Consider the following 17,738-nt stretch of genomic DNA (forward strand, 5'->3'; position numbering starts at 1 on the left):
CATTTTTTCTATTTGGCAACCTTTCTAAACTCTTATAATTCTAACAACATATCTGAAGGGTCTTTTTGATTTTCTGTGTAAAAAAAAACAAATGGTCTGGGACTAATGATATTTTTATTTCTTCCTTTCTACTGCTTACACTTTTAATGTTTCTTTCTTGTCTGTTTATTGCTAGGACCTATTTCAATGTTGAATAGAAGTAATGATTCAGGCATCTTTATCTTGTTTCTAATTTTAACTTTTAATTCACAATTGAGTATGTTTTTGTTCTTTCTAGCATTGAGTCAACCTTGCATTCCTAGAATAACCCTATTTGTACATTAGTACCTGTTTTCACTATCTGAAAGAAACCTGAAGATTTTTGCTTTTACAAAAAAAAGCCGTTTACTATACTAATGTAGGTCTTTTGTAAAAGCAAAGTGGGTGATACTATTCACTTTATGCCATTTTAGCTTTGGAAAGTTTTCATAGGAATGATTTGCTTTTGGATAGCAGAGGAAACCAGTGTTATTTATTTGTTTATTTATTAAATATATTGCTAGATTTGGCTTAATAATATTTAAGATTTTAGCATCTACACTCTTAAATGGTCCCATAAGAAAGTCAACAGAACAAGATTACTTTTGGATTACTATATAAGAAAAGCATTGTTATTATATGTTAGAATATTTGTAGACATCTTTTGTAGGTAGTGATTCTGTCAGAATTCTCAACTCATAAAGAATATAACACTTAGCATTCACACGTGAAGAACTTCTGTATCATGGGAGGCCGAGAGAATTAATGAATAAATATAACATCTGTGATTCCAGTAAGATTTTTTATCTCTATGAATTCAAATGCTTTTTTTGGTTATAATTTGTTTTTAACATTCTTATTTTAGTTAGCTTTTTGTTTTATTTTTGTTTGAAGATTGTGATTAGGAAGCACAAGAATGAGGAAGCTCAGGTGAGCTTGCTCTGTATTGATCCATTATTTCTTCTTTGGAAATGCATATATTGGACAGGTAAACTCCTTATGTATATTATATTTTAAATTTTTCTAAAATTTATACCCCTTACATATATACCTCTTACATAAAAGTGCTGCTTATGTAATTAGTTTTTATAGATCTAAGAATATTGAATAAACATTGTTTGTTGCTTTTAAACAAGCCATGGGGAAGAGACAAATTCTGATTTTAGTATTGATTGTTTATCGAATCTTGTAGAGATTCACAGTTCCTCTATATTTGATCCAAAGTGTTACCAGTGTTTTTAGAGCAAATAGCAACACTTGAACCAATTTTAATAATCTTTTTTTTTTCTAAGCTGTGTTCGCTGTTTAGGAGGAGAAAGTCATAGAGAATCATTTTTTGTAACATATTTATTATTAAAGTATGACTGTTGTATTTAGTTGGTTAGTTTCTCTCAGGTTACCTGTTACTATTTGTAATGTTTCTTCTTATGGATATCATATAAAAGGGGGATTTTATTCTTGAAAATTTTAGCCAAATTCACTTCTCTTAGAATGTTTAAATGTAAAGGCAAGTAGTATGTATTGTTTTCAAAGAAATTACGTGCTTTTTAAATTCTAACATAATTCTGAATAGTTGAGCCTTACTAAAATGAATATTTAAGTGGTGCTTAAGCTTATTTTCCTGAGAATGAGACAAAATTGAAGGTTTGTAAATCTACATTAGTGTGTTTTCTTTATGTAATTCTGAATCTCATGTAAATGAATTTGTAGAATTAATCACAGTGGAAGGAATCCTTTTTGTCCTTCCCAAGTGAAGCTCCCATAGGTACAGTTGCGCTGTCCTTCTGGGTTGCTTTAAGGGCACTTTAGCAGTTTTAAAAACTTAAGTACTAATTTCATAGCCAGTGTCAGCTGAATTTATTGAAGTAGGTCAGACTCTGGATAGAAACTTGTTTCTCAACCCTAAAGAGAGTCATTATCCATTCTTCTATTTGTTAGAGAATGGTAATAAATTCTTCCACATGGACCACAGTCTAGACAATTTCAGAAAATCTAGATAGCCAGATTTTTTTTCAGGTATAGGAAATTACTAAGATCCTCTCTGACTTCCATTGTCCCAGTGGACCAAAAACAAACAAACAAAAACAAAGCAAAGAAAAAATAAAATCAACTCCATTCCCCCTATAGACAATAGTTGTATTTCTAAAAACAGAAACACACATCTATAAAATGCGGTTATGCATCTATATACATGAAACAATGCGGTTAATTCAATGAGGAATTATTTTCCCTTTTTTTATTGTAGGTTATTCTCCCCCTCCTGTTCTGTTCATAGAGGAAGTTTTTAATGAAAGCATGTACTATCTTCCTAGCAATATGGTTCTATTGAACTCTGGAAAATCATAGGAACTAAAATTCTTATTTGGGTAGCAGTTAGGAAATTGTATAGTCATGTGAAAATGTAAGTATTGTGAGAAGTCAATAATTAATGATCAGTGTGTTTTTAATTTATAAGGGAAGATGATTCTTGAAAGTTGGATATAAGTTGACAGGAGAGATATATGAATAGGGAGTAGGCAGCATGAACAGAGGCTTGGAACTCCAAAGTGTAAGACAGCAACTTAAAGATGTTTTTGGGCAAGAACCAATATATGGGCATTGTGTTAAAAGTAGCCTTGGCACAATTAATTGGTCTGTCGTCAAAAATTGTTTAATGTTGCACATTCCGTAAGTGGAAAATCAGGGATGCAAATCTTTTGAACTTAAAATCCTTGCTATATCACACTGATTATATCAACATCCTTGTTATATCATCATTCACTGAGAATCTACTAGGTGCCATTTCACCATTTCATCCTGAGAATACAAAACTGAACCAGATACGGTACTTTCTGAGAGAGAGACAGAGGTGTGTGTGTGTATGTGTGTGTGTGTGTGTGTGTGTGTGTACGTGTACTATAGGTAATTCCTTGTGATAATCACTCCGTTCATATGCTTTCATATTAACTCATTAACTCATTGGTTACTGAGTTAATAATCACTCATTGACATCTGCTTTCCCCCTGATTTATCTCATACTGGGAGTATCTCCTTGGATTGGGATTCTAGCATTTAAAGAATATTGTTATAATATAGGCGTTAAATGCAAAAAATCTACTTTGCAGTGTTTCAAAGCTGGACAAAACCTGGGCTGGATTTCAGTGAGTTATAATATGTCATGCTCCGATATGGCCACACCTTCCCTAGGGATTAATGAGTATATTGGACTAGATGTGATTTTCTTTTTTTTTTAATTATTTTTTTCACTTACAGTTGACATTCAGTATTATTTTATATTAGTTTCATGTGTTTAGACATTTATATAATTTATATAAATTTTATATCCATTATCTTCTTTATTCCAGTAGTCCTCTGGGTAAGTAGTATCAATCCTGTTTTTAATGCGCTGACTTAGGGAGGTTAAGTATCGCCTAAGGTCACACAGTCACTCAGTGTACTAGCTGCGCTAGAATTTATACCTTATTTCTGATTTTTTTGGTAACTTTGTGTTCTTTTTCTTCACCTACAACACTGTCTCTATAATTTAGGTAATTTTCATAAGGAAATAAAAATCACTGATACACTAAAGTACTGTTGTTTTGCCATTTTTACTTTTCATCTTAGGTGCTGGGAAACCCCCTATGTTTGGTGATTATGAAGCTCAGAGACACTGGCAAGAAATTACTTTTAATTTACCAATCAAACAATGGTATGGATAATTTTAACTTGATTTTATTGTTTATCATAGTCAATTAATATAGATTTGAAGATATTTAAAAGGAAAATAATGCTTTTTTTTTCAGCGTAAGCATCCTCATCTTTCTGTATACTGATGTCACGTACGTTAATCACCTTGCACATTGTAGGCCCATATTGAAATTTCATACTCCTGAAAGTCACCCCTATGCTCATTTACCAGCTGGAATATGGCCCTGAACTAGAACTTTGATTATAGAACACTGAATGCCTTAGAAGCTCCTCTGGACATAAATTGTGGAAGTTTATAGGCTAAACATATTTCCTCGGGAGGTTTTGCAAAGTTTCTCTGTTAGGGACATATGAAATGTCAGAAAGGGTTAGCTGAGTGGTGAAAAGTGTAGGTGCTAGAGTCAGACTGCCTGCATTCAGTTCCTGGCTCTACTATTTATTTACTAGCGATATGACCTTTGGCAGCTTATTTAACTTTCTCTGCTACAGTTTTATCACTTGTAGAATGGAAATAATAGAAAAACATATTTCACTGGGTTATTATGAGGATTGAATAAAATAATACATGTAAAGCACTTAGACCAGTGCCTGCAATGTAATGAGCTCTCAATAAATGTTAGCTATGGTTATATCTTCACAGAAATTCATTCTTGTGTCATGTTTTTGAACATGTTCTGATAATAATTGATGACATTATTTATGGCCTTTACTGGATGCCTGCTAGATTACTTTATTAGAGATTGCCTATACAAAGTCTTCCTATTGTTCTGTTGATTGCTTTGGTCACTGCTTTATATATAACTCCTTTATGAGAGAGTTTCATAGAAGAACTTCATACTGAACCCTCTGTTAATAGGTTGGCTGTACCCTAGTCAGAGTTTGGAGCATTTAAAATAGAGATTGGCTAAATATTTGGCACCAACCTTTATTCTATTTTGAGTATCTTTCAGATCCTCAGACATTGATTTAACCAGTGAATAGTACTGTTCAGATTATTAGTATATTCTTAATGTTTTTGTCTAGCTTGATTGGTAGAATAGGGTAATATTTGCCTAGGTAAACCACACCACTGCTTTTGAGCTTTGTAATTCTTTTCTATTCTTTTGTAAATATTACACAGATAAGATAATTGTGTTCTTGGCTGTTATTTGGTAAGCAGTTTGTTCTCAACAAAGATGTTAATAGAAATTAAATGTAATTATTAAGTATTGAAAGGTTAGAGAAAATTGATAAATTGCAGCTTTTGGCTTAATGCTAGGTGGTGATAACACTGATTCCAGGAGTAACAATATAATCTTAATCTGGTAAAGTCAGCCTATAAATACTGATCTACCTTAGTTTTCAGTTTTTGGTGCCACTGGCCTCCTACTTTGGCCCAAATAATCAAGAATGGACTATATGTATACATTTTCATTCTTTTGCTTTATTATAAACCAGAAATGTGTAACTCAGAGAATAATTGTATGATTAGGTTTTTCTATGGTCTGTGAGTTTTTGAAAATTATGCAATGCCTGAAATAATCTTGGCAGTAAGTTTCAAAGTGTTGAAAAAAATCAAGGTTGTATAGCATGAGTATTCTGAGTGTCTTTATTCTCCATCATGACAACGCTCCATGTCACACATCGCTTCTGGTACCGCAATTTCTGTCTAAGAAAAATATTATGGTGTGTCCTCATCCACCTTATTCACCAGATCTGGCACTGTGCGATTTCTGGCTCTTCCCCAAAGTCAAAATGACCATGAAAAGAAAACATTTTGAATCAATTCAGGTCATTGCGGCAGCCACGGCAGCACAACTAAAGACACTCATAAAAGAGGACTTCCAGAACTGCTTCAGAAAGTGGCAAGAACGATGGGATAAGTGTGTTCAAAGTGGGGGGAATATTTTGAGGGGGATTAATGGTAATGTGTCTTTGCCTGACATTAAGAAAATGAATGTGAATAATAGATCATGATGAATGCTAACTTAAAATCTTTTTAAAATACCATAGAGATTGTGATGCTGAGAAATTGTTACCTATTTCAAAAGGCTTATGAATGATCGTTATTTGTGAGTTACAAAGTTTGGTCTCCATTATTGTAAATTCTTCTTAGGACCGAGAAAATAAGTGGATAGAAAAGACTGACTAGTTACAAAGGATATAATTTAGAAACCTGTTTACATAAATTTAATTTTCATGTCTTGAATCATAGTAATTGTCTATAGTTTCTTCCCATTCTGGCCAAATAGAGGATCCTATTAGTTTATGAATATTATATCTAGTTTTCTTCCTTAATTCACAGAATCTTGCAAAAAATAGGCTCTCATCACATTTGTTGACTTGTTTTCAGTCTTATTAAGTCTGTTTCATGAAATATTTCTTTCCATAAACCTAATCTTTATGTGTTCTTTTTTTTTGATCGATCCATTTATTACATATTATTTTAATATTTTTCAGCTTTATGTGTTCTTTGATACTCATTTTTTACTTTTTAAGATTTTGATTTCATATTGTTTCTCTAATTTGTTAGACTGTCAGAAGCAAATTGTCTTTTTTGTTGCATATTTTCTTTTGCATAAGTGTTAGTCATCAATTAAGTCTACTAACAGAGTGATAATAAGCTCCAGTTTGCCTTGGCAATCGTGATTTGCATTCATAACTATGAAGACCTTTCTCTTTCACTCTCAAGAGTACCTTGATTTAGTGGATAAATTTTATTTAGGCACGCTACTCAATAACAACTTTTAATTGGGAGTTCACAAAAATTTTTAGAAGAAGGGGAAAAGACAAAAAAGTTTAAATGATCTTTTAAAATTTATCTGACATTTTATATTTTGCATTTCAAGTCAGTTAAATGAGTTGTTAAATAAAAGTCTGTTTCCTGAATATTGATTAATGGAATGGTGCTTTTTTTCTTTTTCAGGTATTTTAACAGCAGTGATAATGATTTACTGTATTGGGGACTGGATTATCCACCTCTTACAGCTTATCATAGTCTTTTATGTGCATATGTGTAAGTTTTTCTTCTTTAATGTAACTCTAAATATTTATGCTCTTAGCAGATATAGTAAGAAACAGTGTGACCTGACATTGTTGAATAGAGGAGAGATTGTTTGTATCTACTATTGTATTATGGTTTGCGAAGAAAGCACTATACCTTTACAATTGGGTTATAAGAAAGTTAACTATCAGAGTTTGAAATTTCCATAATTCTTTTGGAGGATAGGCTAGAAATGCAAAAATCTAGCTTTGATTTGAAGCAGAGTGGTTACCAGTTGTGCATAGATGACTGAGAAATATACGTAAAATGGTTAGTTGTGCATAGGAAAGCTTTTTTCTGGAATGGCCCAGAATGGCCCAAAGTAAATGAAAAATGTAGGTCCAAATGGTATTCTGACTAATCTGTCAAGTTAGAAATTAGAATTACTGTAGTGTTTCACTTATGCTTTAAGATCAGGATTGGAATTCCTTCTTTTACAGAAATGGATGGTCTATAGAAGATTAGGAACTTCTATGGTAAAAACCCATGTCTACTCTGTTGTAGTATTCCATTGCAGTGGTATTCCATGTCAGGAGAAATTTGGGGAACTTCTTCACAGTATCTTCTGAACTCATCGTATTTGTTTTATTATTTCATATTTCATAAAAATTAGCTTCCTGGATTTAAAACGTATTCCTAAACTTTATCATCAGTTATACTTTGCAGCATTAAGAGTAATGTAATATGATTGAAAACTTAATTTATCTTTTTTAAATAACAATTATGGTTAGCTTTATGCAGTGATTTATGATTAATAGCTATTTATTATAGCTGATTATTATGATAACTGAAAAGATTATAAATTATAAAACATGATCCTCTGGTCAATACTAGCATATTGTTCCTTATAAACTAATATATTTAATAAATGAAATGTGATACATCAGATTGTTTTTAACATTGGAAGAATTGTGAAGGTAGGGCAGTTAGTAACACGTCACATGATTTTGTTGGAAGATGAGCAAGGCACACTCTTTTATAGCTTAAGTCAGTTTCACATAATTAAATAAAAAGACTAAGCCTTGACTCTATCGCTTTATAAGAGCAATGGCTACTTCTTAAAATAGAATCATATGTCCTCAGATGTCCTTATTGCTAAAAGTGATGGGGAATAAAGTGCATGCATATATGTTTTGATTTGCAGGGCAAAGTTTATAAATCCAGACTGGATTGCTCTCCATACCTCACGTGGATACGAGAGTCAGGCACATAAGCTCTTTATGCGTACAACAGGTAAAAAGCACAATAGGTATCGAGTACGAAATTTGATTTTGAAAAAAATTTTGAAAAAACTGGTAAAAGATTCTATTGTTGCTAATGACTTTAAAAATTGTACAACTATACATATATATGTATATGTAGAATGCATGACCAAAATGTATTTGTAAACTCAAATGTATTTGTATCTCACTTGAGGTCAAGTAGCTATAAATTGAAGTTTTAGTTGTGTAGGCTGTTGCTTTAATATACTAATTCCAAATCCCTTTCACCTTTTTCTTAAACTTTACAGTTGTATCTCATTCATTGTACTGCTGTAGTTGTATCATTCATTGTACTGTTGTAGTTGTGTCTCATTCATTGTATTGCTGTGCATTGTAGCTAAATTAAATAATCCACTCAACAAATGTTTATTGAGCATTTTTTGTGTGATCTAAGAGTTGAAAGTAATAAGCTTAGATTTCTTTAAAAGCTTTACATGACATAGACTTTAATGCTAGCCCCTGCCTTTTCCTTAGTCTAAATTTAGTAGAGTTTGTTCTCTTCACTATTCATCCAGTCATGGAATCTCAGGCCCAAGAGATAATCTGTCTGGTCTGTCTTTCCCCCAGTACTTTAATCCTCTCTGAACTGCATACGCACCACATGTTTAGCTTCTGAGCCAATACCTATATCTGCGGGGAACTCAAAATCTTTAGAGATAGTCTACTCTATTTTTAGAGATCCTCAGTCATTAAAAATTTCCTTCTTATATTGAACCACCACTAGTTATTTTAGATTCTGTTTCCTTGGGCTACACAGAATAAGTCTGATCCTTTATATACCTAACACCCTACAGACATTTGAAGTCACCTCTTCCCCAGATTAATAGTTCTGAGTATTTAGCTATTTCTTAGGTCACCAGTTTGTTGAATGGTTTTGAGGTCTCCTTTGAATATGTTTCAGTTCTTCAGTGTCATCTTAAATGTGGCATCTGGAGCTGAAAACAGATAGCATGCATCTAACACTCACAGTTTGCTATCATTTATCTTATTCTAGACACTATGTTTAGTGTAGTACAAGTATTTGTTTCTCTTTGTTCTAAAAAGATTGAACATTCAGAATTATGAATTTTTTAAAACTTTTTTCAGTTTCCTCCTCACCTGGGTCTCAAGTTCTTTATATGCATAATTAACAAAAGTTTATGTATTTTTAAATAAATATTAACATTTAAAAAAGATTCTCCTTTGCATCGATCAGCACATTTGAGGTATTCTTCACACCAGAAAAATTGGAGTGTACACTTATTTAAAAATAAAAAAAGGTTGTCTTCCTTTGCTTTGAGTATTTTTATTTTTAAGTCCCAGTCAGAGCAAAGAGAGAATTAATTTTGGATACATCTAATTGATTTCATGTGTGAATTTGTTAGAGAAAATTAAGAAAAGAGACTCTGTAGTACCATATCAATTGAAATTTGGCTGAGGTGAAGGGACTAGAAAGGGCTCACATGTAAAGAACTTATCCAGAGTGGGTAGGAAGCTTGTGTTAATAGAATTCCCATTCAAGATTAGAGGAAGGGAGGCAGTTAATAGGTTATTGCAGATCTTGATGGGCTCACTCTTAAAATCATTTGATTGTTTTTTTCAGTGTTAATTGCTGATTTGCTGGTTTACATACCTGCAGTGGTTTTGTACTGCTGTTGTTTAAAAGAAATGTCAACTAAGAAAAAGGTAAGTTTTAAAGCAACCTGACATTTCTTCTCTGAAATGTTTTATTAGCTTAACTGTTAAACATAGCGCTTAAGGAAGCCATACTTTTGGGAACAGATACTAATCGGGAACAGTATGTCTCTGTTACTTTTCATGTAGAAAACATCAACTTACCTTAATTGTTTTAATGCCCAAATATAGTAATAAGATGCACCGAATTTTAGAAGTTACGTACTGCTGAATTACAAAGCATGTTGAATTTATCGTTTAACTAATAGATCTGAATTTTGAGTTGGCTTGTGAGAATGACTAAACTAAAAGGCATTTTGAAAAACTGCTATATATTCTCATAGTCACAGTTAACAAATACTCTTTTTGGTGATTTTATGTCGGTTAATCTTTAGATTAACTTCTCTGATTTGTGTATCTAAAAGTGCTTTCTCTGACAAATGTCTTTTAATGATTTTTCCCTTTTTAATGAAGTATCCTATGTCACCTCCATGAAAACTTTAGTGTTTAAAGAGTTGTTTTATAAAAATTGTATTTTTGATAAGTAGAAGATAAGGAGGAACATTTTCTACTGTGTTAAATGAAACTATACTTTTACTCTGATTGATTCAAGTAACAGATTGCTTTCTTATTTCACAATATTTTTCTTTACAGATAGCTAATGCATTATGCATATTGCTGTATCCAGGCCTTATTCTTATCGACTATGGACATTTCCAGTATCCTTTACTAATTTAGAAATGAAGTCTGATGCATATTATAAAATCTAGGCTCAATTTGTATGTTGTCATCTAGTAATCTCTTATTTGATAGGGTACTTGCTTATATAGACTGTTTTCACAATGATATGTAAGAATCTCTCCACAAAGCTTTTACTTGAAGGATAAAGTACAGATTTATTAAAAGTAGAATTGCTTTTTCACACCGGTTTGGCTTGATAACTGATTCTCTTCCAGAGAGTTGGAAAAAGAATGCCAAGTATGATTATGCTCTCCTAATTTGAAAAAGGTGTGACATATCTTCTATCTTTTGTAAATGTTATCTGACACTGACAAAGGAAAAACAATCTTAGATTTTTTGTGTTTTAAAACAAGATGTTTCTCTAACAAATAGTGGTAACTGAAAGCTTCAGGAAACTGAAACTGAATAATTAAAATTTACTATGTGTATTTTATGTGTGTAATTTTTGATACCGAAAACAAGGAACATTCAAATAAACAAATCTTAGAGGAAAGTTGATAAAATCCGTACATGACTCTCCAATTTGTCTTCTAATGTATTAAATGTTACTATCTGTTCTCATCTGTCTCAAAGGAAATAAAAGACAGAATTCACAGCAACATGATTGCTCAATTAATATCTTTGCCTTTTGATGCCAATCTGTTTTAGTTATAATAAAATCAATATGTGCATCTGTCAAAGGACTTGCAAAAGATATTCAAATTTGTCGTTTTTATTATCATCTATTTTTAGTCTGTCCACTTTCCTAATTGAGCTATTTTTTACTTTATTATTTTGGCATTGTGAGATCAGGGCTATCAGATACTCTGGTAATATCAAAACCACTGATATAAAGAAATTAAAAAAAAAGAGAAGTTGTTTACAAGATTTAAAAAACTGTATTTACTTCGAAATATATAACACCTATACAGAAAAGTGCACAAAATGTAAATGTGAACCTCAGTGAATTGGCAAGCTTTTACCATGTCAAGAAATAGAACATTGCCAGTATCCAAAACTATACTTGTATACTTCTAAGTATTTCTCCGTCCTCCCTTCTCAAAGGTTGCACATACTAAGTGTTAATACTGTAGTTTAGTTTCCCCCTTTTTGAACTTAATGTAAAAGAGACAACACAGTAGGTATTCCTTTGTGTCTGATGTTTTTGGTTCAACATTTGTTTTTGAGTTACTCACATAGTTGTATGTAGCTATAGTTTGTTCACTTACATTGCTTCACAATATTCCATTGCATGAATACACATAATTCTATTACTGATAGACATTTGGATTGCTTCCAGGTTTTGGCTCTGATGAATATGCTACTATGAACATTCTTGTAAATGTCTCTTTGTACACATGTAAATATATTTCTTATGAATGGAACTGCTGAGTTAGAGGTGTGCACATGTTTAATTTTAGATACCTCGAAGGCTTTTAAGCATGGTATACCAATTAGCACTCCCATTAGCAATGGTGTAAAAGTTCTAGATGCTCATCTTCACCAACTGTCAGTTATTTTCATTTTAACCTTCTGGTATATTTGTAGTGGTATCTCCTCTGTAATCTGAATCAAATTCTTGAAGCTTTTGGGTTTATGTCATTTATGGGGACACATTTTTCTAACCACTAGGTACTTTACTTTCTTCATTTGTGAAAAGGGGATAATGATAACCCATACTTTGTAGACTTTTTGAAAATGAATGAATATTTGTAAAGCACATAAAGCAGTACCTGGGAGATACTAAGCACTATGTAAGTATTTATTGCTATTATCTGTTACTGCTGCTGCTGCTATTATTACTATTTTTTACTTTTTAGGCTCTGAAATTTTATAATGATTTGTTTAGGTACAGGTGTTTTTGACAATTGTTTTGGACATTCTATGGGTAATTCAGTTTGAAGGCTCATGTTCTTCAGTTCTGGGAAATTCTCTTATTTCTTTGATAATTTTCTCACTTCATTCTTTCTTGAACTTATTAGACAGATGTTAGATCTTTCATCTCCATTTTGGGCATCTTTGTATTTTTATGGTTTGGAAGATTATCTTGATTTTAACATTTCTATTAAATTTTATTTGTTTTCTTCAGCATATCTTAAATTTCAAGTTACTTTTTTTCTTTCCTTATTGTTTTCTGAATTATTTCCATTCTTCTTGGGTCAGTATTTTTCCCTGTTTCATTTTGGTCCTTTTTCTGTCTTAGGTTTTCCTTCAGTGTCTATTTGATACGAATATATCTAGACCATACACTGTATGATCCCATTTATATAATATGTCCAAAAGAGGCAATTCTATAGAAACAGTGTAGATTCATGGCTGCCTGGAACTGGGAAAACGGGGAGTTTAGGGATTGATATCTAATTGATATTTCTTTTTGAGGTGATAAAAATGTTCTAAAATTGATTGTAGTATAATGGTTGTATAATTCTGTGAATATGCTAAAACCATTAAATTATACACTTTAAAGGGGTGTATTTTATGATATATATTTTATCTCAATAAAACTGTTAAAAAAAAAAAGAATAAGGGAGAAGAAAAAGCTGCATGTGAGCTTTTTTTTTTGGGTCCACTATAGAGTAAGTGGGCAGGGAGCTGGCCAGTACACTTTGGGATCCTTCCATTTCAGAATGTAGAAGGCTTTAGACTATAGTGTTAACTTGTACACTAGCTGCCCATATAGTTTTATTCCATTTCTTTGGAGAAATATTCCTTCCTTGTTGCCTGGGGGGTAAATGTTTTGGCTGTCAGATAATCTTTGCACAGGAGGGAGGTGGGATTTGACTTCTTCATCTAGGGATTTTCAGTTAATCCTCTTGTTTTCTTTTCAACGTGACTCAAGCACTCTAACCGACTTGCTGTTTCCTGAGTTACCTGGGGGCTCGCAGCGTAAATTGGCCCCTGGCTTGCCCAGGCTTCCTCTAGCCATGTGTCTTCCATCCTATTTTACTTGTGACCACTTTTCTGTCTTCTTCTGTCTTCTAGAAATGTGTTGAAATCTTTAGCTAGTGTAACCCATCTTCCTGTTCTCTTTATGGCTTTGAATTTATACTTTTAAAAATTCCCTATCATTTTAAGGGGGTCTCGGGAGGGAGAGGAGGTAAACTTGAGTGCTCAGCTTACCATTGTGAACAGAAAATTTAGTTGTGCTGTTGTTTTAATAACAATGTTATTAGTTTCTAATCAAGTACATAATTTATATTGATGCATGTTATAGAAATTTTGTGGGTTTTTTTTTTTTAACTTTTGAAGCTTTGTCTTATTCTCTAGATTTTGGTATAATAATACTGTGAAATAGTCTAGCAGAAACAAAGCTACGTGTTATCTATTTAGAGCTCTTTTAAACCTAAACAAATCAGTTGCTCTGTTTAATAGTAGATTTAATATATTCGAAGTCATTATATATAATTTGAAATATTTATCACTTCAATATTTTCAATTTCTATTTAGAATTAGCTTTCATTATATGCGTTATTTTAAAATCGTATAATATCTTTATAGTAAAATGCAAGATCTATCTCTTTTAATTATTGAGATAATTTCCTTAACACAGGAACATATATAATTCTGTGAGTCTTGGCTTTGCTTTGTGGGGTGTTCTTGGAGTATCTTATGACTGGGACCTGCTAGGGTCACTGGCGTTTTGCTTAGCTATAAATTATAAACAGATGGAACTTTACCACTCCTTGCCTTTTTTTTGCTTTTTACTTGGCAAGTGTTTTAAAAAAGGCCTCAAAGGAAAGGGGTGAGTAACTTCTAAACACCAGAATTTAAAAATTACTTTAGAGAATTTATTTGGCATACTTACCTGGAGGAAGGTGGTCTTTCCCTTTGCTTTTTGGTGATTTCTTATTAATGTGTTGCCCATGGGGTAAGGGGGAAGAGAGATTAAGTCATGTTCATGTTCTATATTATTTAATTTTAAATCTTCCTTACTAGAAAAATATTTTGATTAATGTACATTTACTGGAGGTAATGTGGGTTGGCTTGTTAGAATATTGCTATACGATGTCATCCTTTTAAGAGCATATTCTATACTTATTAGAAATACATCCCAATTTGACACTTTTCTTCATGTCTACATGGGAATGACATCTAAGTTAAGTGTTAATTAGGATGGTGATATCGTGTTTCCCCGAAAATAAGACCGGGTCTTATATTAAGTTTTACTCCAAAAGATGCATTAGTGCTTATGCTCAGGGGATGTCATCCTGAAAAATCATGCTAGGGCTTCTTTTCCGGTTAGTTCTTATTTTCGGGGAAACACGGTAGTCTTTTTGTTGGAGAAGTGCACATCTTAATGGTTGTGAATTTCTTAACTCCGATTTGAGTACACTCCCATTGTAAACCTATATTGGCGGCATAGATTTATCATTATTTTACATTTGCATTTATTATATTTAGTGAGACTCAGATTAATTTCCCAGAAGTATTAGCCTCTCCCTGTCTTACTGGTTCCCTTTGTTTCGTTCTAGGTTTGTACTGTTAATCAAGCTGGCTTGTACTGTGGTGGCTTCCTTCATTCTCTGCTGGCTGCCATTCTTTACAGAAAGGGAACAAACCCTGCAAGTTCTAAGAAGACTCTTCCCAGTCGATCGTGGATTATTTGAGGCATGTTTAAAAACTCTTACTCCTTTCTGTTACAATACTTTTCCTGTGACCTCTGGGGATTTCCTGTAGACGACACACAAAGAATAGTAACTTCAGCTGCTCTCCTCTTGCAATCATCCTGCCTTGCCAATTATTTAATCCAGTATATACTCTCTCCTCAGCTGGCGTTTTCTAGTACATTACATGCATAGGTAATATTTATGCCATCATGAGATCCATAATTCAGTTATACACTTTTCTAATGAAGTAGTGTTCTTAATGAAAGACAGCATGAGAAGTTGTAGCTACAAAGTTAACAGCTCTGTAATTTTTTTGGTTTATATTCTCTTTTTAGTCTTAGGAAATTATTTATTAAACTAATAATGATGTTTGCGTCAGAAAGATCTCATAATTCCTTGAGATATATAACCTTCATCCATAGTAATTTTTAATGAGAATCTTTCATTTCATTTCATTTAGTGCTAGCTTAATCACTCTTGTTAAACTTTTATTAAATGGATAATTTGATGATTTAGATTTAGTAATTAAACAAACCATTTTTCTGAAACAAAAAGGCCTTTTAATAAAGTTAGACAGAGACAACATATTTATAGATGATTTGCTTTTGAATAAACATTTCTTTTAAAAAGAATTAGAAAAGCATATGTATCTTTCTAATTTGTGAATATATAAATTGCTATAGAGAGTCTTTCAATAGACCTTTAAGGGGATGGAACCAGCATTTTGAAAGAGACTAAGAGAATTTGGTAATGTGAAGGAACAGGAATGTGTGGCTTGTGATGTCGATGGAGATGCTGCTCCTGCTGCTGCTACTGATAATCGTAAATAATCACTATTGTCACCACCACTTACTCACTAGGTACCAGGTACATCACGTGTGATTTTATTTGATCCTTACAATAGCTCCGAGGTAGCTATTATATCCACTTTACAGATCAGAAAACTGAGGTCATATAGCTAGTACGCGGCAAAGCTGTGATTTGAACTTTGAAAATTGTGCTCCTCACTTCTTTATGTTTCCTCTAACCTTAATACTTGTCTAAAGAAGAGTTTGATGTTTCCATGTAAGCTGCCTGCTTATTTGCCTTGTCTTCCATTTCAGAAATGGTATTTACCATAATAATTATAAAAAGGAGTATCAGACATGTTTGATGGTGTTGCTGGTCACCTCCATTCACTTGTTGCCCTCAAAATCTGAAGGGCATGTTCTTTGATCTGACAGAGGGAAGTAGGATGGTACAGCTGTCAGCGATAGTTACTCTCTTGATGTTATGCCTACACAGCTGTGAATCCAGCAGCTGTGCAGAGGATGGGTTTCATGAGCAGAGAGCTGTAGTTACAAATTTAATTTTGAAAGTGATCCTAGCACAACTGCTAATGTCTTTAAATTTCTTGATTTATTAGCAATTAATATTGTCATTGCTAGTAGCTTGTAGGTTACACTAGATAATTTCAGGTGTAGGATAAAAATGGGTCAAATAATATGTGTTCTTTAAATGAGGAAAACAAAAGATTTCTAGAAAAATTTCCAAAGGTGAGTAATTTCTTTATTTAGGGATACTGTGCTATTCTTTGAAAAATATTAAGTATTTCTTGGGAATGTCTAGATTATGGTTGACTAGTGATTTAGATCAACTCCCATTGCAAAAAATGAAAAGTATGTGTGTGAGTGAGTGTGTGTGTGTGTGTGTGTGTGTGTGTGCGCTCATTACTTGGAGAGTTTGATCAACTAAGTTATAAATAAAATTGTGAATAAAAGCTTCACGTCTCAAAAGTTTATTTAGAGCTTGCGGGCTGTACTTCGTGGAGTTTGGTATTTTTTTTCAATTGTATCAGAATATAAAACTAAGAAATCTCTTTTAAGGATAAAGTCGCCAATGTTTGGTGCAGCTTCAGTGTCTTTCTGAAAATCAAGGATATTTTGCCACATCACATGCAGATAATGATCAGGTAAGAGACACAAAGTTTGTATATAGTGTTCTATATGCTTTTCTCTAACAGTGCTGGGGTAATGTCTCATTTACCTGGCATCATTAGGGAAAGGGGTGTTCTTAATGAATTTTCCATATAACATAAACCTGTCCATCTATACAACAAAACTCTTTTATCTGAAATATTTTATGTGAAAATCTTCCTGAATTGTTACCTTCCTTCTCCTTAAACAGAGAGTATACTAAACATGATTTAACATCTTGAAGAGTCGTGATTTTCAGTGCTGTATCAGTCAGGGTTCAACTAGAGAAGGAGTAGGAGAAGGGTGTGAGTATATGGATTTGTGATGAGGAATTGGCTTGAACAGTTGTGGGGACTGGCTAAGCAAACTGGAAATCCACAAGGCTGGCATTCAGGAAGGAATAACGAGGGGGAAGGAAGAGCAATTCAGACCCAGCTGCTGTTAAGCATCTCTGAGCTTAGGGAAAGGCCTAAGCCTTCTTTTAAAGGGCTTCCAACTGATTAAGTCAGGCCCACCCAAGCCTATGTTCCTGTAGATTAACTTAAAGTTAACTGTTGAACAGGGACTTTTGTTAGATCTGCAAAATCTCTTCCAAGAGGCACCAAAATTGGTGTTTGAATAACTGAGAGGTGGGTGTGTATGCGCTACAAAATGGGTGCTGCTTGTCTTTGTCCTTGGTTCTTTTGTGAATAGCTCTTATAGCCCACCGTGACAAGGAGCTGTAGTTCAGCCTAGCCAAGTTGACACACAAGTGGGAAGACAGTTATTGTATTGAGTTCTATTTGTTCGCAGAGCTTTCAAAGGCTGTTTGCCA

The 17,738-nt window shown here is 33.0% G+C and overlaps 1 protein-coding gene across 3 annotated transcripts in view; it reads left to right on the forward strand.

The window, feature by feature from the left end:
• The window catches only part of ALG6 (ALG6 alpha-1,3-glucosyltransferase), a 43,848-nt gene that overhangs the window by 6,568 nt on the left and 19,542 nt on the right, over nt 1-17,738 (forward strand). For all 3 annotated transcript variants that reach the window (XM_033115646.1, XM_033115648.1, XM_033115647.1), the window contains 8 exons: nt 3,622-3,706; nt 6,611-6,700; nt 7,872-7,960; nt 9,572-9,654; nt 10,297-10,361; nt 13,919-14,104; nt 14,835-14,970; nt 16,835-16,920. In XM_033115646.1, the coding sequence (XP_032971537.1) occupies nt 3,622-3,706; nt 6,611-6,700; nt 7,872-7,960; nt 9,572-9,654; nt 10,297-10,361; nt 13,919-14,104; nt 14,835-14,970; nt 16,835-16,920 (820 nt within the window). The remainder of the gene's footprint in view (nt 1-3,621; nt 3,707-6,610; nt 6,701-7,871; nt 7,961-9,571; nt 9,655-10,296; nt 10,362-13,918; nt 14,105-14,834; nt 14,971-16,834; nt 16,921-17,738) is intronic.

The sequence above is a fragment of the Rhinolophus ferrumequinum genome, chromosome 9 (assembly GCF_004115265.2).
Source record: "Rhinolophus ferrumequinum isolate MPI-CBG mRhiFer1 chromosome 9, mRhiFer1_v1.p, whole genome shotgun sequence".
NCBI classification, from domain to species: Eukaryota; Metazoa; Chordata; class Mammalia; order Chiroptera; family Rhinolophidae; genus Rhinolophus; species Rhinolophus ferrumequinum.